The sequence below is a fragment of the Suncus etruscus genome, chromosome 17 (assembly GCF_024139225.1).
Source record: "Suncus etruscus isolate mSunEtr1 chromosome 17, mSunEtr1.pri.cur, whole genome shotgun sequence".
Taxonomy (NCBI): Eukaryota; Metazoa; Chordata; class Mammalia; order Eulipotyphla; family Soricidae; genus Suncus; species Suncus etruscus.
Genome location: NC_064864.1, coordinates 67,682,932 through 67,696,526, shown reverse-complemented (window position 1 = coordinate 67,696,526; position 13,595 = coordinate 67,682,932). Strand labels below are relative to the sequence as shown.

Sequence of the window (13,595 nt, the reverse complement as noted above, 5' to 3'; positions counted from 1 at the left end):
TGCCTGGACAGAAGGGATCTCTGTGAAAAGGGGGACTCTAGAGAAAAATGGGGGTACTGTCACCAAGTCAGGTGATCTAAGTGTCTGCAAAGCACCTTTATTGGTCTTGGCTCATCTGCAGAGAATCTTTGTGTGCTGGGAAGCTGGGCTCCTGCGTCTCCCCCAAGTTCCAGCCAGGGCCACCCCCACCAAGGGTCATGTGGAGAGATTCTCAGGCCCAGGCTGGGACTCCCCATCTGGCAGGAAGAAAGGATCAAAATCTAGCCTCCAACTAGAACTGAAGAGGGGACAGAATTTGTGAGTAGATGGACCAAGGGCTCACATGGGCCGCAGCATAAGGCACCCTTGCTACAGGATGGAGGTCACCAGCCCCCAAGGCCATGGGTGCTCTGACTCCGTAGGCCCTGACTTCCCAGAAGAGGGACACTGGCAGAGGCAGAAAACATTTAGATTTCCAGAAGCTGGGAAATGACTCAGAGGGCCAAACACATTCTTTGCATGTGTGGGGCCAAGGGTTTGACCCTAGCACCTCGAGAAAAATAAAACAAGAAAATAAAATACAATTACATTAAAAACATAAAGTCTGAGTCAGAGTACAACAAATTGAGTGTTTGCCTTACATGAGGCGAGGCTGAACCAGACTTGATCCTAGACATTCCATATAGGTCCCCTGAACACCCTCAGGAGTGACCCTTGAATGCAGAAAACAGGAGTAAAGCCCTGATCACTAAGTGTGGCCCCAAAAGCCAAATCAAAACAAGCAAACAGTCTCCGGCCATACCACCCTGAACGTGCCCGATCTCTTCTGATCTCAGAAGCTAAACAGGGTCGGGCCTGGTTAGTACTTGGATGGGAGACCGCCTGGGAATACTGGATGCTGTAGGCTTAAAAAAACAAACAAACAGGGCCTGGAGAGATAGCACAGCGGCGTTTGCCTTGCAAGCAGCCGATCCAGGACCAAAGGTGGTTGGTTCGAATTCCGGTGTCCCATATGGTCCCCCGTGCCTGCCAGGAGCTATTTCTGAGCAGACAGCCAGGAGTAACCCCTGAGCACTGCCGGGTGTGGCCCAAAAAAACAAAAAACAAACAAACAAAAAACAAAAAAAATACAAAAAAACAAGCAAACACTTTAAAATCTAAAACCCCATCATGTAGGACTAGACAGGGGGAATTATGGGCAACTGTAAACAGATTCAACTGCCTTTCGGAGTCATGGAAACTTCTAGAAGTAGAGCAATCACAGTTGCCTAACTCTGTGGCAATAAAAAAAAAACAAACCTGTGAACTGTCCACGTTTACAAGGCGCACATGGCTGATTCTGAAGGAAAAACTGCTGCCCAACAGGAAATGCTGAATGAACCTCAAAAAGTTGTTGTGACTTTTCTTCCTTTTTTGCTGTGACTAGTAGAAAGCTGAATTTTATGTGGTGACTCGTGATTTATTTGTCAGCATAGAGAAGACCTTTGCATAAATAGAGGCCTTCATTGTCCAAACAAACTCAATCTGGCTTCCTTCATCCCGCACAGAGCTGGGGCTGGCATCTGGAGGCAGAGTCAGGGCCCTGCATTTGGGCATAGGGACTCCAGCTCCAATCAGCCAGGGAAAGGGTTTCCTTCTACCCCAATTGGGGATCATCCCAGAGATCCAAGACCCCCCTTTCACCCCGTGCCGTTTCATGGTGGGAAGTAGAGCCAGGAATTCCCTCACCATCCACTAGCCCAAAGAGTTCATACTTCCTTACATGCACGCTCTGCGGCTGTGAATGTGTCTGTGGTTCAGGTGAACGGTGTCTCTCCCACACTTCCCAGCAGCTGCTGCGGGGGGTGGGGGGGCATGGCATCCTCTGACCCCCCCACCTTCCATCCACTAATATCTTAGAACCCAACCCTGGGACTAACCTTAGACACAGAATAAAGCAAACACAAAAATGTTTCTGTTTGCAACAGCTGCTACAATCCACATGGACCCACAGGGTGTCCAGAATGAGTTGGGACATTGATGAGGACAGAAATGGAGAAGCAGGGTAGAAGCAATAGGTATCACTGTAGGGAGGACACTGGGCTTGCACATCACCAACACAGGTTTGATCCAGCTCCCCCCATATGGTTCTTTGTTACCATGCCAGGATTGATCCCTGAGTGTAAAGCCCTGAAAACTGCTGGGTACTAGCCCTCAAAAACAAGCCCCCCCACCAATAAAAAAAAAAAAAAAAGAAGAAGCTTCAAATAAGGGACAGAATCTTGTCCTTTGAGGGGATTTGAGGTCATACCAAGAGTTTTTGTTTTGCTTTGTTTTGGGGGGCCACACCCAGCTGCACACAGGGCTTGCTAATGCTCTGAGCTCAGAAATCATTCCTGGCAGGTTCTGGAGAGCACATAGACTGCCGAGGATGGGACTTGGGTTAGCCCAGTGCTTCTCAAATAGTGGGGTGCACCCCCAGGGGGGCGCAAGGCTCCATAAAGGGGGGGGCGTTTGACCTCGGCAAAAACATAACAAGCTAAGCCCCGTGTTTATGTCTCTGTATGTCTCTGGAGCTGAGAGTTGCTGTGTACTGCTTCAAACCCTGCTTTAAAAAGCTATGCATTGCAAAATGTGCTCATTGTAGCCATTAATCCAGACATCACCTCTGATTAAAAAATCAGCTCAAATTATTTTATGTGTTTTTGTTTTGCAGGTTAAAGTTTTTTTTTAAATAAACTATTTACAGTCGTGCGGGAGGGCACAAAAAATGTTTTCTTCTTCCTAGGGGGGGCATGACAGAAAATAACTGAGAAGCACTGGGTTAGCGCATACAAAGCAAACACCTTCGCCACTGTGCTATCACACCAGGCCACTCCTGGAATTTCTTAAGGCTAACTATTGGCTCTGCACTCAAGGATCAGGAACTCCTGTTGGTGCTTGGAGGACCATGTGGGGTGTGGGAAATTAAACCCAGGCTGGCAGTGTGCAAGGCACGAACTCTCCCTGCTGAACTATCTCATCTTTACTTTCTTTGGGGGGGGGGGTCACACCAGGTGGTGCTCAGGGATTACTCCTGGCTCAGAAATAGCTCCTGGAAGGCACAGGGGACCATATGGGATGTCGGAATTTGAACTACCATCCGTCTGGGATCGGCTGTGTGCAAGGCAAATGCCCTAGTGCTGCGATATCTCTTCAGCTCCTCATCTTTACTTTGACTGAATTCTCTTTTCACCTTTAAAAGGTGATTGAGCCCGGAGAGATAGCACAGCGGCGTGTGCCTTGCAAGCAGCGGATCCAGAACCAAAGGTGGTTGGTTCGAATCCCGATGTCCCATATGGTCCCCCGTGCCTGACAGGAGCTATTTCTGAGCAGACAGCCAGGAGTAACCCTTGAGCACCGCCGGGTGTGGCCCAAAAACAAACAAACAAACAAAAAAAATTTTAGGGCCCGGAGAGATAGCACAGCAGCATTTGCCTTGCAAGCAGCTGATCCAGGACCAAAGGTGGTTGGTTCGAATCCCGGTGTCCTATATGGTCCCCCGTGACTGCCAGGAGCTATTTCTGAGCAGACAGCCAGGAGTAACCCCTGAGCAACGCCGGGTGTGGCCCAAAAACCAATATATATATATATATATATATCTTGAATAAAAGGTGATTGAATAGCATATGGGATCCAATCAACAATTTTCTGTAGGTGAAAAGAAATGGAAAAAGGCAGATTTGTTGGCCCCAGAGTATAGTGAGGAGAAGGAAAAAAACAGTGGAAGAGGAGAAACACAAATATGAAAGGAGGGGCACCAGGGGCCAAGTGGTCTCAGGTATACTGGTAGAACAGAACTAAATATCCAAGCCAAAGGCCACAACAATGGAATCAAGAGACCCAAACTTTCACAATCTAAATTTAAAATGAGTCTGTTATACTGGCAGGCTGGGGGACAAAAGGGAGTGGTATGGAATGCACTTTGCCTGAAACCTAACTATGAAGGACCTTTGTAAATCACAATAATTTCAATAAAATATATATTTTTTTAGAAAGGACATATTCAGGATTCGAGAGGGAGAACTTGACTATTCATCCCCAGGGGCAACCAGCAGGAGCAGGAAGATCAGGAAGCTTCAGCCTTGATTTCTCTACTGGTCCATTCTTTGGTCCTGAACTTTTCTTGCTCCCAGGAAAGCATTGTAATTAAACAGGGCATTAACACATGCTTGGAACTCTTGAGTGAAGAAATCAGTCATTATGGGGGAGTATTTAAGTCATCTCCTAGCCCAAGGAGATATTCGTGGGGTGGGGACAGTTTCTTTAGCATCATTCAGCAATGGAAAAGCCATGTGATGGCAAGATTCCCCTTCACCCCTCATGTCTGTCTCTTGAGTAAACCTTGCACATGTAGCTATTCTAGAAGGAAGATGTTGAGGGGCTCGGGAGGCCTGAGGGACTCCACAGTGAGCCTCACATCTGTCCCCCACCCCATAAGCTGAGTGGCTGGAGTGAGCTGAATTCCTGCTGGGTGCCTCAAATTCCCCATCTGTAGCAGAAAGTGTTAGGTCACAGCTATGTTCCCCACATGAATCTCCAGCTCTCAGCAGCTCTGCCAGCCACCAGCAACGGTGTCCTCATCCATGGGACCCAGACACAGAATACTATGAAAGTCAGAGACAGCATGGAATGGGAGCACCCAGGGTTCTTGGCCAAGGACTGAGCTCTTGGAGTGACCAGGCAATGGCCACTGAACTCTCTGAACCACCTCTTGGTTCTGCCCACGAGACCTGAGACACATGAAGAACATTTAGGGAGACAACAACCACCAGTGTGTGAAGGAAATGGCAAGCAAGGACCCATGGAGCCCCAAATCTGGAAGAGCCTGGTGGTGGGGACTGCCAAGAGACAAGCCAGAGTAAGGAGAGCTAGGCAGGGCAGGATGCTGAGCTCCTAATAACAGGGTGTGGGTGCTGTCCTGAGATGATAAGAGCAAATGTTGCCTTTGGTATCCTTGGAACACAGGGTCACAGCTTCTGAGCCACGGAGTCAGCTTGGCTGAGAACTACGGGTCCCCTTGAGGCAAGAGAACATGCGCTGGGGTGCTCCCAGTCCTGGGAAGCAAATATTCCTCCTTCCTCCATCCTCCAGGCTCAGAAATATGGTCCAGGAGTGTAAGATGACACCCTGCGATGAACTCAAAACAAAGGCATTCCCCCCATCTTCCTCTTTCCTTTAAACCTATCCCTTTGGTATATAAAAATTCACCTGCATAGGTAATTTTGTCTCTCACTCAACCTTCTTCTGCCCTGGTGAATTTTGTACTGGGTTAATAAAGAAAGGTCAGTTAGGCTTTAGCACACAGAGAGGCCATGAGGAGAGAAGCAAACTGACTCCATGACTCTCTCCTGACTGGCTTGGCTTATTATTTCTCCATGGCTACCCTGCTTCAGACCCATTTACCTGGGGTTGTAAAAAATGGTGCATGGAGCAGTTTCACAACATGGGGGTTTATTTTACACAGGAAGTTCTCTGGAGGGTCTGGAGTTGCCCCCAAAAGTCCTCAATTCCTAAGGATCCGCTTTGATGTCCCTGTACCCCTCCTTCTCACCCCATTGTCTCATCTGATCCTCAAGTAATATTGCATGTGACCCTGTGCCACAGGAGGGGGTGCCACAAAGGGCTCGAGTGGGACTCAGACTTCCCCTTTGATCACTCAGACCCCATAATTCAGGGCTTCCAAACAGACTCAAGGGATCAGAAAACAAGGACAGCCTTGCCTTGTATATTGCGCCAACCCCATTTCAATCCCAGCAGAATCTCCCAAACCTCACCAGGAGCCATCTCTGAGCATAGAGCCAAGAGTTAGCCCTGAGCACTGTCGGGTGTGGCCTAAACACAAACAAAACAGAACAGACTTGGATACCCAATCTTTCAGGAGCTGGTTGGCCTAGTGGGAGAAAGCCAGCAAGGACTGTATGGTCTGAGAAGTCCGTGATGCTGAGAGACTCCTGCTCAAAGCCATATAACATTCTGGAACCTGCATTCTACACTGGCAGCCCAGTGTCACACATGCATCCAAGAAAAGGCCCCATGTAGGAGGGATTCATGAGCTGACCAGGGAGTAGTGGGATAGGCTGGGGTTCCCCCAACTCTGAAGTACCCTGGGCCTGGAAAACACTGTGTCTCTTTGATGGTTCAGTGAGAGAAGGGGGAATCAGAATGCAGACACCTCCTGGCAGTGCCCCCAATGCAAGGAGCCCCTAGACCGCTATGTCCCTTTCTGGCCCACCTCTTCAGACCTTTTGAGACACCCTGTCCCTTGTGAGCAACCAGCTGCCTGGACAGTTCCCACTAGTTCAAGGCTCTGTACTCACCCCAATGGCAGCTGGGACATGGTAGTGTGGTGACTCAGTGGGGTGCAGCCTGGTATCACTGGCATAGTCTGGGCACGAGGGCATCCAGCACCACCGGGAACTCACCCGGCTCAGCCACAGACAGGCCCCCAGGCCCCCCTAGCCAAGATTACACAAGCCCTAAAATGACGTCTCCCCAGGGCTGGGAAAGTTGCACAAGATTCTGACTCACGGGATGGAGCTGTTCGAAACTGAGAATGGGCAGAAAGTTCAGCCACAGCTCCAGCCCCAGAGAGAGCCCTGTGCCTCCCCCAGAGTCACAGTGCTCCCCACCCAGCCCCAGGAAGAGCCAGTGGCTGGGGTGAGTTGAGCTTCCCGTGAATCTCAGGCTCAGATCTCTCCCAGATCTGCAAGGCCAGGTCACAGCCTTCTCTCATCCCAATGTGAATCACAGTCTCCTTGAGAGACAGTCCAAGGCCTCATCAGGGCTTCTGGAAACTGTAGGTTCGTGAGTCAGTGATGAGAGTGAAAGCCCAGGCGTGCAAACATTCAGTCCTCGAGTCCAGACCATTCGCAGATCTCAGTGTAGGCACGTCCATGATGCGCCTTCAGGCTCGTTAATGAGTTAAGTGGGCACTGAGATCCTTGGGCCACCTTCCTCTGTGAACGCCTGTCTCTACCCTCAGGGCTGACTCCCTGTCCTGAGTCAAATCAGTGCTCCAGAAGGAGAAGCAGAAGGAGAAGGAGGAGGAGGAAAAGGAGGAGAAGAGCAATAGCTGATTTCTGGGCACGCACCTTGGGTCCTGTGCTGTAAGCCCACAAGCCCAGCACAGAGCAGTCCCCCTATAACCTCTAAAGCCCCTCCACAGACCACAGCCCCCTCTCTCCCAGATCACTCATCTTGTCCGCACTGCTCTCAAATCTCAACATTCCTGAGTCCACAGAGGTGGAGACCTAAAGCTAAAATGAATTTGGAAACAGAGCTCAGACCAGAGATCCCTGAAGCCACAGCTGAGCCTGTCCAATGCTACAGGCCCTGCCTGGCTCCATCCACATCCCCAACCACACAGGCCTCTCCATGCCTCTGGAGCATCAGGGACTATATGAGGCCTGTCTTGGTATCTCTGCTAGCAGAAACAGTCTATCTTGATTCTTCAAGGACCATCCCTATGAACTTGGGAGGGAGAAGGCTGGTAGCAGGACCCCGCAGCTGTAAGGTGACAGTACTCAGGCCAAGAGGTACAGAATTACTCAGGGGGTATAGTGCTGAGTACCCCAGTGCCTCATTTCAGGGTGGTGGGGAACCTAAATCAAATCTCTGGGTGCTAGGAGACCCCAGGGTTACATCTCAGGGTACTGGGGACCCCCAGAGCCACATCTCAGGGTCTTGGGGACCCCAGAGTTAAATCTCTTGGTGCTAGGAGACCCCAGAGTTACATCTCAGGGTGCGGAGAATTCTCCAGAGCCATTTCTCAGGTACTGCAGACCCTAGAGCTACAACTCAAAGTGCTGGGGACTCCTGGGCTACTCAGGGGGTGCTGGGATTGTGGGGTCAGGCAGCACAAGAATTACAACCACAGTATGTACATCCTCTACCCTGGCAAAGGCTCCAGGGCAGGAAGGGAAAAAAATGGCAAGTCCAGAAGATCCACAGCCCAATGTTAGGGCCCAGTTTTGGGGGCTTGTGTCTTGGGCTTGGAGAAGATACCATGTGGCAACTCCAGGACCCTCCCAGAACCATAGACCATCCCAGCTGCATGAGCTGAAGACATCTGGTTGACCTCCCATGCTGGATTTGAGGAAGCTGGCCACCTGGTCAGTCTTAGGTCTGTCAAACCCCGAACCCTGCTGACCTCCAACAAACCCCAACCCTTGCCAAGTCGAAGTCTTCTTCAAATGCAACCAGCATGGAGCTATTTATCCCCGTGAAATAGCAGCTCATGGAAAGTCTGATTTCTAGGTCCAAGGCATGAAACTGCTTCTAGGAGAACACGAGATCGCCCCACCCCCCAACAAAATCTGGCACCAAGGCCCTAAACCTGTGGTGCTACTGACCCTGGTGACCACAGTCTCCCCACAACTGCTCATTGAATATGGAGACCAAAAGCTCCGAGCACCCAAGGATCCATCACTAAGTCATTTGGAGGCTGTCTGGGACCGCAACTCATATGAAACCACATTGAACATCTTAGTAAGACCCAAGGTCAGCTCCAGGGAGCAGAGCCTTCCCAGCTAGGGATATTCAGGGATTTCCCTTCTTGGGGGCCCCTGGAGGCCAGTGAACCTTCACCAACTTTGGGAGATGCCCAGAGGAGGCTACTAATGCTTGGAGAGTCTGACCGCTGTCCAGAGTGCTTGTCTGCTCCTGAGAACAGGCTGTGGCACAATCCACTGATTAGTCCTGGGAATCCGCCAAGTGGGGGCTTTGTCTCAAGAGCAGACGTGGACACACTCTGAGCTCTGAGGATTCACACAAGCCCCACACACGTGGCTGGCGAGGCCGGGACGTGGGGATGCGTGTCCAGCAGGGCCATCTGGAGCTCTGTTTATTGACTGCAGCCCTTGGCCCCAATTTAGCTGGGCTTGCCCTTAATCCTGGTCTCTCTGTCAACAGTACTGTGTGATGATTAGCAATGAGCTCGGACCAGATGCGTGGAGGGTTCAAGCACTGACCCAGGGACAGAGCCATGACTCAGTCTCTCAGCTGTCAGCAGGCTGTAGGGACAGCAAAGAGGGCCCCCAGTTCCCCCGGCACTGACCCAGCAGGGAGTGTGCCCCGAATCTGCGTCACCCTGGATCCAGTGGCACCCTGTTCTCATCAGAGCCCTTGCTTTTTTCATACCCGCTAACCAATTGGGCTGCTGCTTTGTTTTGTTTGGGGGCCACACCCAGCAGTGCTCAGGACATACTCCTGGTCTGCCCTCAAGGATTGGTTCTGGCAGGGCTATGGAGACCCTCTGGGGTGCCAGGAACCAAACCTGGGTCAATTCAGTTCAAGGCAAGTGTCATTGAACTCACTCAAATGCTCTAATCTCCCTAGATCTTCTAGTCTAACAGTCCCTCATCCATCAGAGAGGGCTGCTGACAAGAGTACTCTCCCCTAGAAGTGGCATGTCCTTTAACTGTGACCTCTCCTGCCTTTTAGGAGCCACCATAGCCCCCTGGTATGGTTCGGCTCCAGAGCTCTGGTCCTAGTGCTTCCTACCCCTGGGCCACCCGCATCTGCTTCAGATCTCCCTTCTAATCTTAGGGGTGTTGAGGCTCTCTCTTGTCTCAGGGCTACAGGCCTGTTACCCAAGGGACTCCCTAAAGGCTTCCCATGTCCACCCAACTACCTTCGGGATCAGAACTGAGGTGGACACTCATGCCAGATGCAGCTGACCTGCTGGGGACAGAATGGTCCCCACAGAGTCTGGTGACTCCAGGTTCCTGACCTTAAGGATTCCCTCCACTCCAAAAAATAAAAGGGCAGAGTGTTGGCAGGAAGGAGCAGGCAAAATAAGGCATTCCTGCAGGAAAATCATGGAACTCCAGCTTCCCTGTTCATTCATTCATTCATTCATTCATTCATTCATTCATCTATTCCTGGATCCATACTTTTACCAATGTTTGCATCCATTCCTGCACCCATTCCAACATCCATCTATGACCCTATTCCTGCATCCATTCCCACATTCATTCCTGCATTTATTCCTACATACATTCCTAAATCTATTCTCACATTTATCCCACATTCGTTCCTGCATCCATTCTGACATCTATTCCCATATCTATTCCCATGTCCATTCCTGCATCCGTTACTACATTCATTCCCTCATCTAATCCCACAGTCATTACGATACCCATTCCTGAATTTATCCTGTATTTACTCCTGTATTCATTCCTGTTTCCAATCCCGCACCTATTCCCGTATCATTCCTGCATCACTCCTAAATCCACTCCTACTTCTGCTCTTGTGTTCGTTCCTGCGTCCATTCATCACCACACATGGCACCACTGCAGAACTCAATTTAAAAAAATGTATAGAGGGGCCGGAGAGATAGCACAGCAGTAGGGCATTTGCCTTGCAAGCAGCCGGTCCAGGATGGACGGTGGTTCAAATCCTGGCATCCCATATGGTTCCCTGTGCCTGCCAGGAACGATTTTTGAGTGCAGAGCCCTGAGTGCCACCGAGTGTGACCCAAAAACCAAAACAAAAAAATGTGTAGAATCGAGTGTGAGGATAATGGGGTTGAGTCCTTCCCTGGGGTGCCCATGTCCAAGGCCACCTTCTGTGTCAGCTCCTTTGGCTCTTTCCTGGATATCCCCTCAGGTGTGGACCTGTTTGGGCCCATGGGTACTGGCATCTCTGCCAGCTCCAAAGCTTCCCCAGGTGGTCTTCCCAATAGTAAGATCTAGGGGGATGGGCCAGGGCAGCTCCTCAGAGAAATGAGATGCCCCTGTAGGCACCCTTTTTCCCAAAGACATAAATGTGCTGATTTCCAATCCTCACCTCCTTCCGCACCCCTGCACTGTCCTGAACTCCACACCTAGAGTCCATGTCCTCTGCTGCAGGGTCCACACTGCTGCATCCAGGACAAGTGAGGACTGCCCTGAATGCCCACTGTCACCCAGGTCACTACTGGTGCCTGCCAATGCCAGTCTAGCCTCCTCTCCCTAGCAAGTCTCATCTTCTGACCTGCTACTCCCCATTCTGCTGGGATGCACTCATCTTCCAGAAATTTCCATCACCCTGTCTGATCTCCCTGCTCAGTCTTGGTGTGTGTGTGTGTGTGTGTGTGTGTGTGTGTGTGTGTGTGTACATGAGTTTGTGCCCATAAGTGTGTATTGCCTGAACTCTGGGAGTAACTAATCTCAAGTTCCAACTACAGAACCTCCGGCAAACAGCTGCCCCAGTTTCCTTATCTATAAACCAGGGAGTGACAGCAGGAGGAGACACTGAAGGTCACAAGGATGAATGTGCCCTGGCGTAAAGCCCTCTTTGTGGGCATTTTCATGCCCGTGCTTGAGTCCCCTCCTCGCACCCTGACTCACATTCTGGAAGAGAGATCACAGACTGGCCCCCTGCTCTTGTCTGGGGAGGGACACAATCTCCAGTTTCTCCCTTGCTCCTCCGAGTGGTCCAACCTGGTGTAGTCGACCTGGAGCAGATTCCTACCAGGCAAACCCAGCCCTGCCTTGGCTCCACATTCGGCAGCCAGCCGGAGGTGAGGAGGTGCTGGCTGAAGCCAAAAGCAGCGTTCAGTTGGGCTGGCACGTCCTAAGCATGGCCCTGGCTGAAGTTCCCACCGTTTCTTTCTGCAGTTCTTTTGGCTGCCTCCTGGCCAGAAGCAGTGGTTGGAAGTTCCTGTGAGAACCCCAGCACTGAGACCTCCTGTGCCAGACTAGCCCTGCAGCCCGAAGCAGCCAGCGAGAAGGGGTGAGCTTCCGGCCACCTCCAAGCCTCTGTCTGCGTTTTCCAGAACACCCCATCAGCCAATTCCACCAGAACCACTTTCATTTTTGTAGGGTTGGTTCAAAAGCAAGCAAGGGCGGGCGAGCCACTCCGGCATCACCCCAGTGCCACCACCAGCAGGGAATCCTGGCTGCTCCATCTCAAAATTCAAATAGTCAGAGGCAGGAGCACACCTCGTCCCCCATCCCCATACACACAGACACACAGACACACAGACACCCAGACACACACACACACACACACACACACACACACACACACACACACGACTGGAAATAAACTTAGAGAAGGAAGAACAATCAGGGAAACCCCGGGGGATTCCAAAGGTTTGCTGGACACTGGACATCGGCCACCTCTGCCAAGTTCATCTTCTGCCTCCCTGGGCCCACTTTCCTGTCCTCATTCCTGGGGACCCAGACGTGGGGCGGTTCCACAGCACAGCCAGGGCTAAGGGATGGAGCTGGTTAGCATCCTCCAAGAGAGACGCACGAATCCCTCGGGACGCACCCCTTGGGGAAGGGCCCCCATTGCGCTGCCTCTCGGCGGAGGGCGCCTGGCACGGTGGGACGCAATGGAGAAGGGTGCCCTGGCCCTGGCCGGTACCTTGGCCGCAGGCGCCGCGCTGCAGGACGATGAGCGGCGGGTGCTGCAGCCTCTCGGAGCGGCGGCTGGCGGCTCGCAGCTGGCACAGGTTGGCGTAGGTGTTGGCATCGCTGCCGCACACGGGCTCGCCGCTGGCGCACTCGCAGACGCCGGCCTGGGCGCGCCGACGCACAGTGGCCGAGGCGGGCACCCCGAAGGGCACCACGCAGCGCAGCCCCTCGCCGCACGGGCCCTCTTGCAGGCCGCACGCCGCGCCCTCGGCCAAGCCGCACACCTCGCAGCAGCCGCACGCGTCGCGGACGCGGCCGCCCTCGCAGTGCGCGGGCGGCGCGGGGCAGCGCGCGGGCTCGCAGCGCTCGGGGCAGGCGGCGGCGGCGGCGGCGGGCGCCGAGCGGCCGGTGCGGGGCGGCAGCGCGGCCCCGGGCCCGGCCAGTTGCAGCAGCAGCGGCAGCAGCAGCGGCAGGAGCGGCGACATATCGGTGGTTCGGCTCGGAGCGCAGCGGACAGGGCTGGACGGGCAGCGCCGGGCCCAGCGGGTCTAAGTGCGCGCAGCCGGGCGGCTCAGCCCATTGGCCTGGAGGCGGTGACGAGCGGCCTTGGGGACGGGCGCGGCGCCCGGGGACCGCCCGCGGCGGGGCGTGGGCTGAGGAACTCGGGGTGGGGTGAGGGGGGACCTTTGCAGCCGGCCCGGAGCCGGGGGACGCAGGGGATGCGTTTGGACAGTCCCGCTGGCCAGCCTGCGTGCGCCTCCCCCGGCACGCGCGCCCCTGAGCCGCCTCCAAAAGGGGCGGCCCGGGACCCCAGTTTAGGGGAGACGGAGGCAGTGGAAAAGGGGCGACTTGGGAGGTGGGATCGCGCCCCCATAACCCAGCTCCCGGCCCCGCTGCCTTTGTGCTCTGGGGTTTCTTTTCTGCTCTGCACTTTCCCAGCTAAACTCCTTTCCAAGTTCCACATGCCACCGGCTCCCCTCCCGAGCAGCACCTGAGTGGGAGCAGGATTTAGCTTATTTGCGGGATTCCCCCCCAGACTGGGACCTGTGTAGGATGTTGTCGTCCTCAGGTAGTTAGTTCCTAGCACCAGATCCTGACCTGTGGGAAAGAAGTTAGGATGGGGTGGAGGTGAGTTGGGGGTGACTCCTGGCAGATCATGGCTCTTGGCACCCCCTAGTTGCCCATCCTGCCAAAAAAGGAGAGTAGGATGCTGACAACGGAAAACTGCCAGAGCTGAGATAAATGATACAG

General features: G+C 53.1%; 1 protein-coding gene and 1 pseudogene across 1 annotated transcript in view; one reads left to right on the top strand and one right to left on the bottom strand.

The window, feature by feature from the left end:
* Positions 1-12,829, bottom strand: part of HTRA1 (HtrA serine peptidase 1) — a 51,993-nt gene extending 39,164 nt beyond the window's left edge. The window contains exon 1 of the mRNA XM_049790447.1: positions 12,355-12,829. Coding sequence (XP_049646404.1) covers positions 12,355-12,829 — 475 coding nt within the window. The remainder of the gene's footprint in view (positions 1-12,354) is intronic.
* LOC125995192 (uncharacterized) lies at positions 768-886 on the top strand (annotated as a pseudogene).
* Positions 12,830-13,595: the final 766 nt, after the last annotated feature.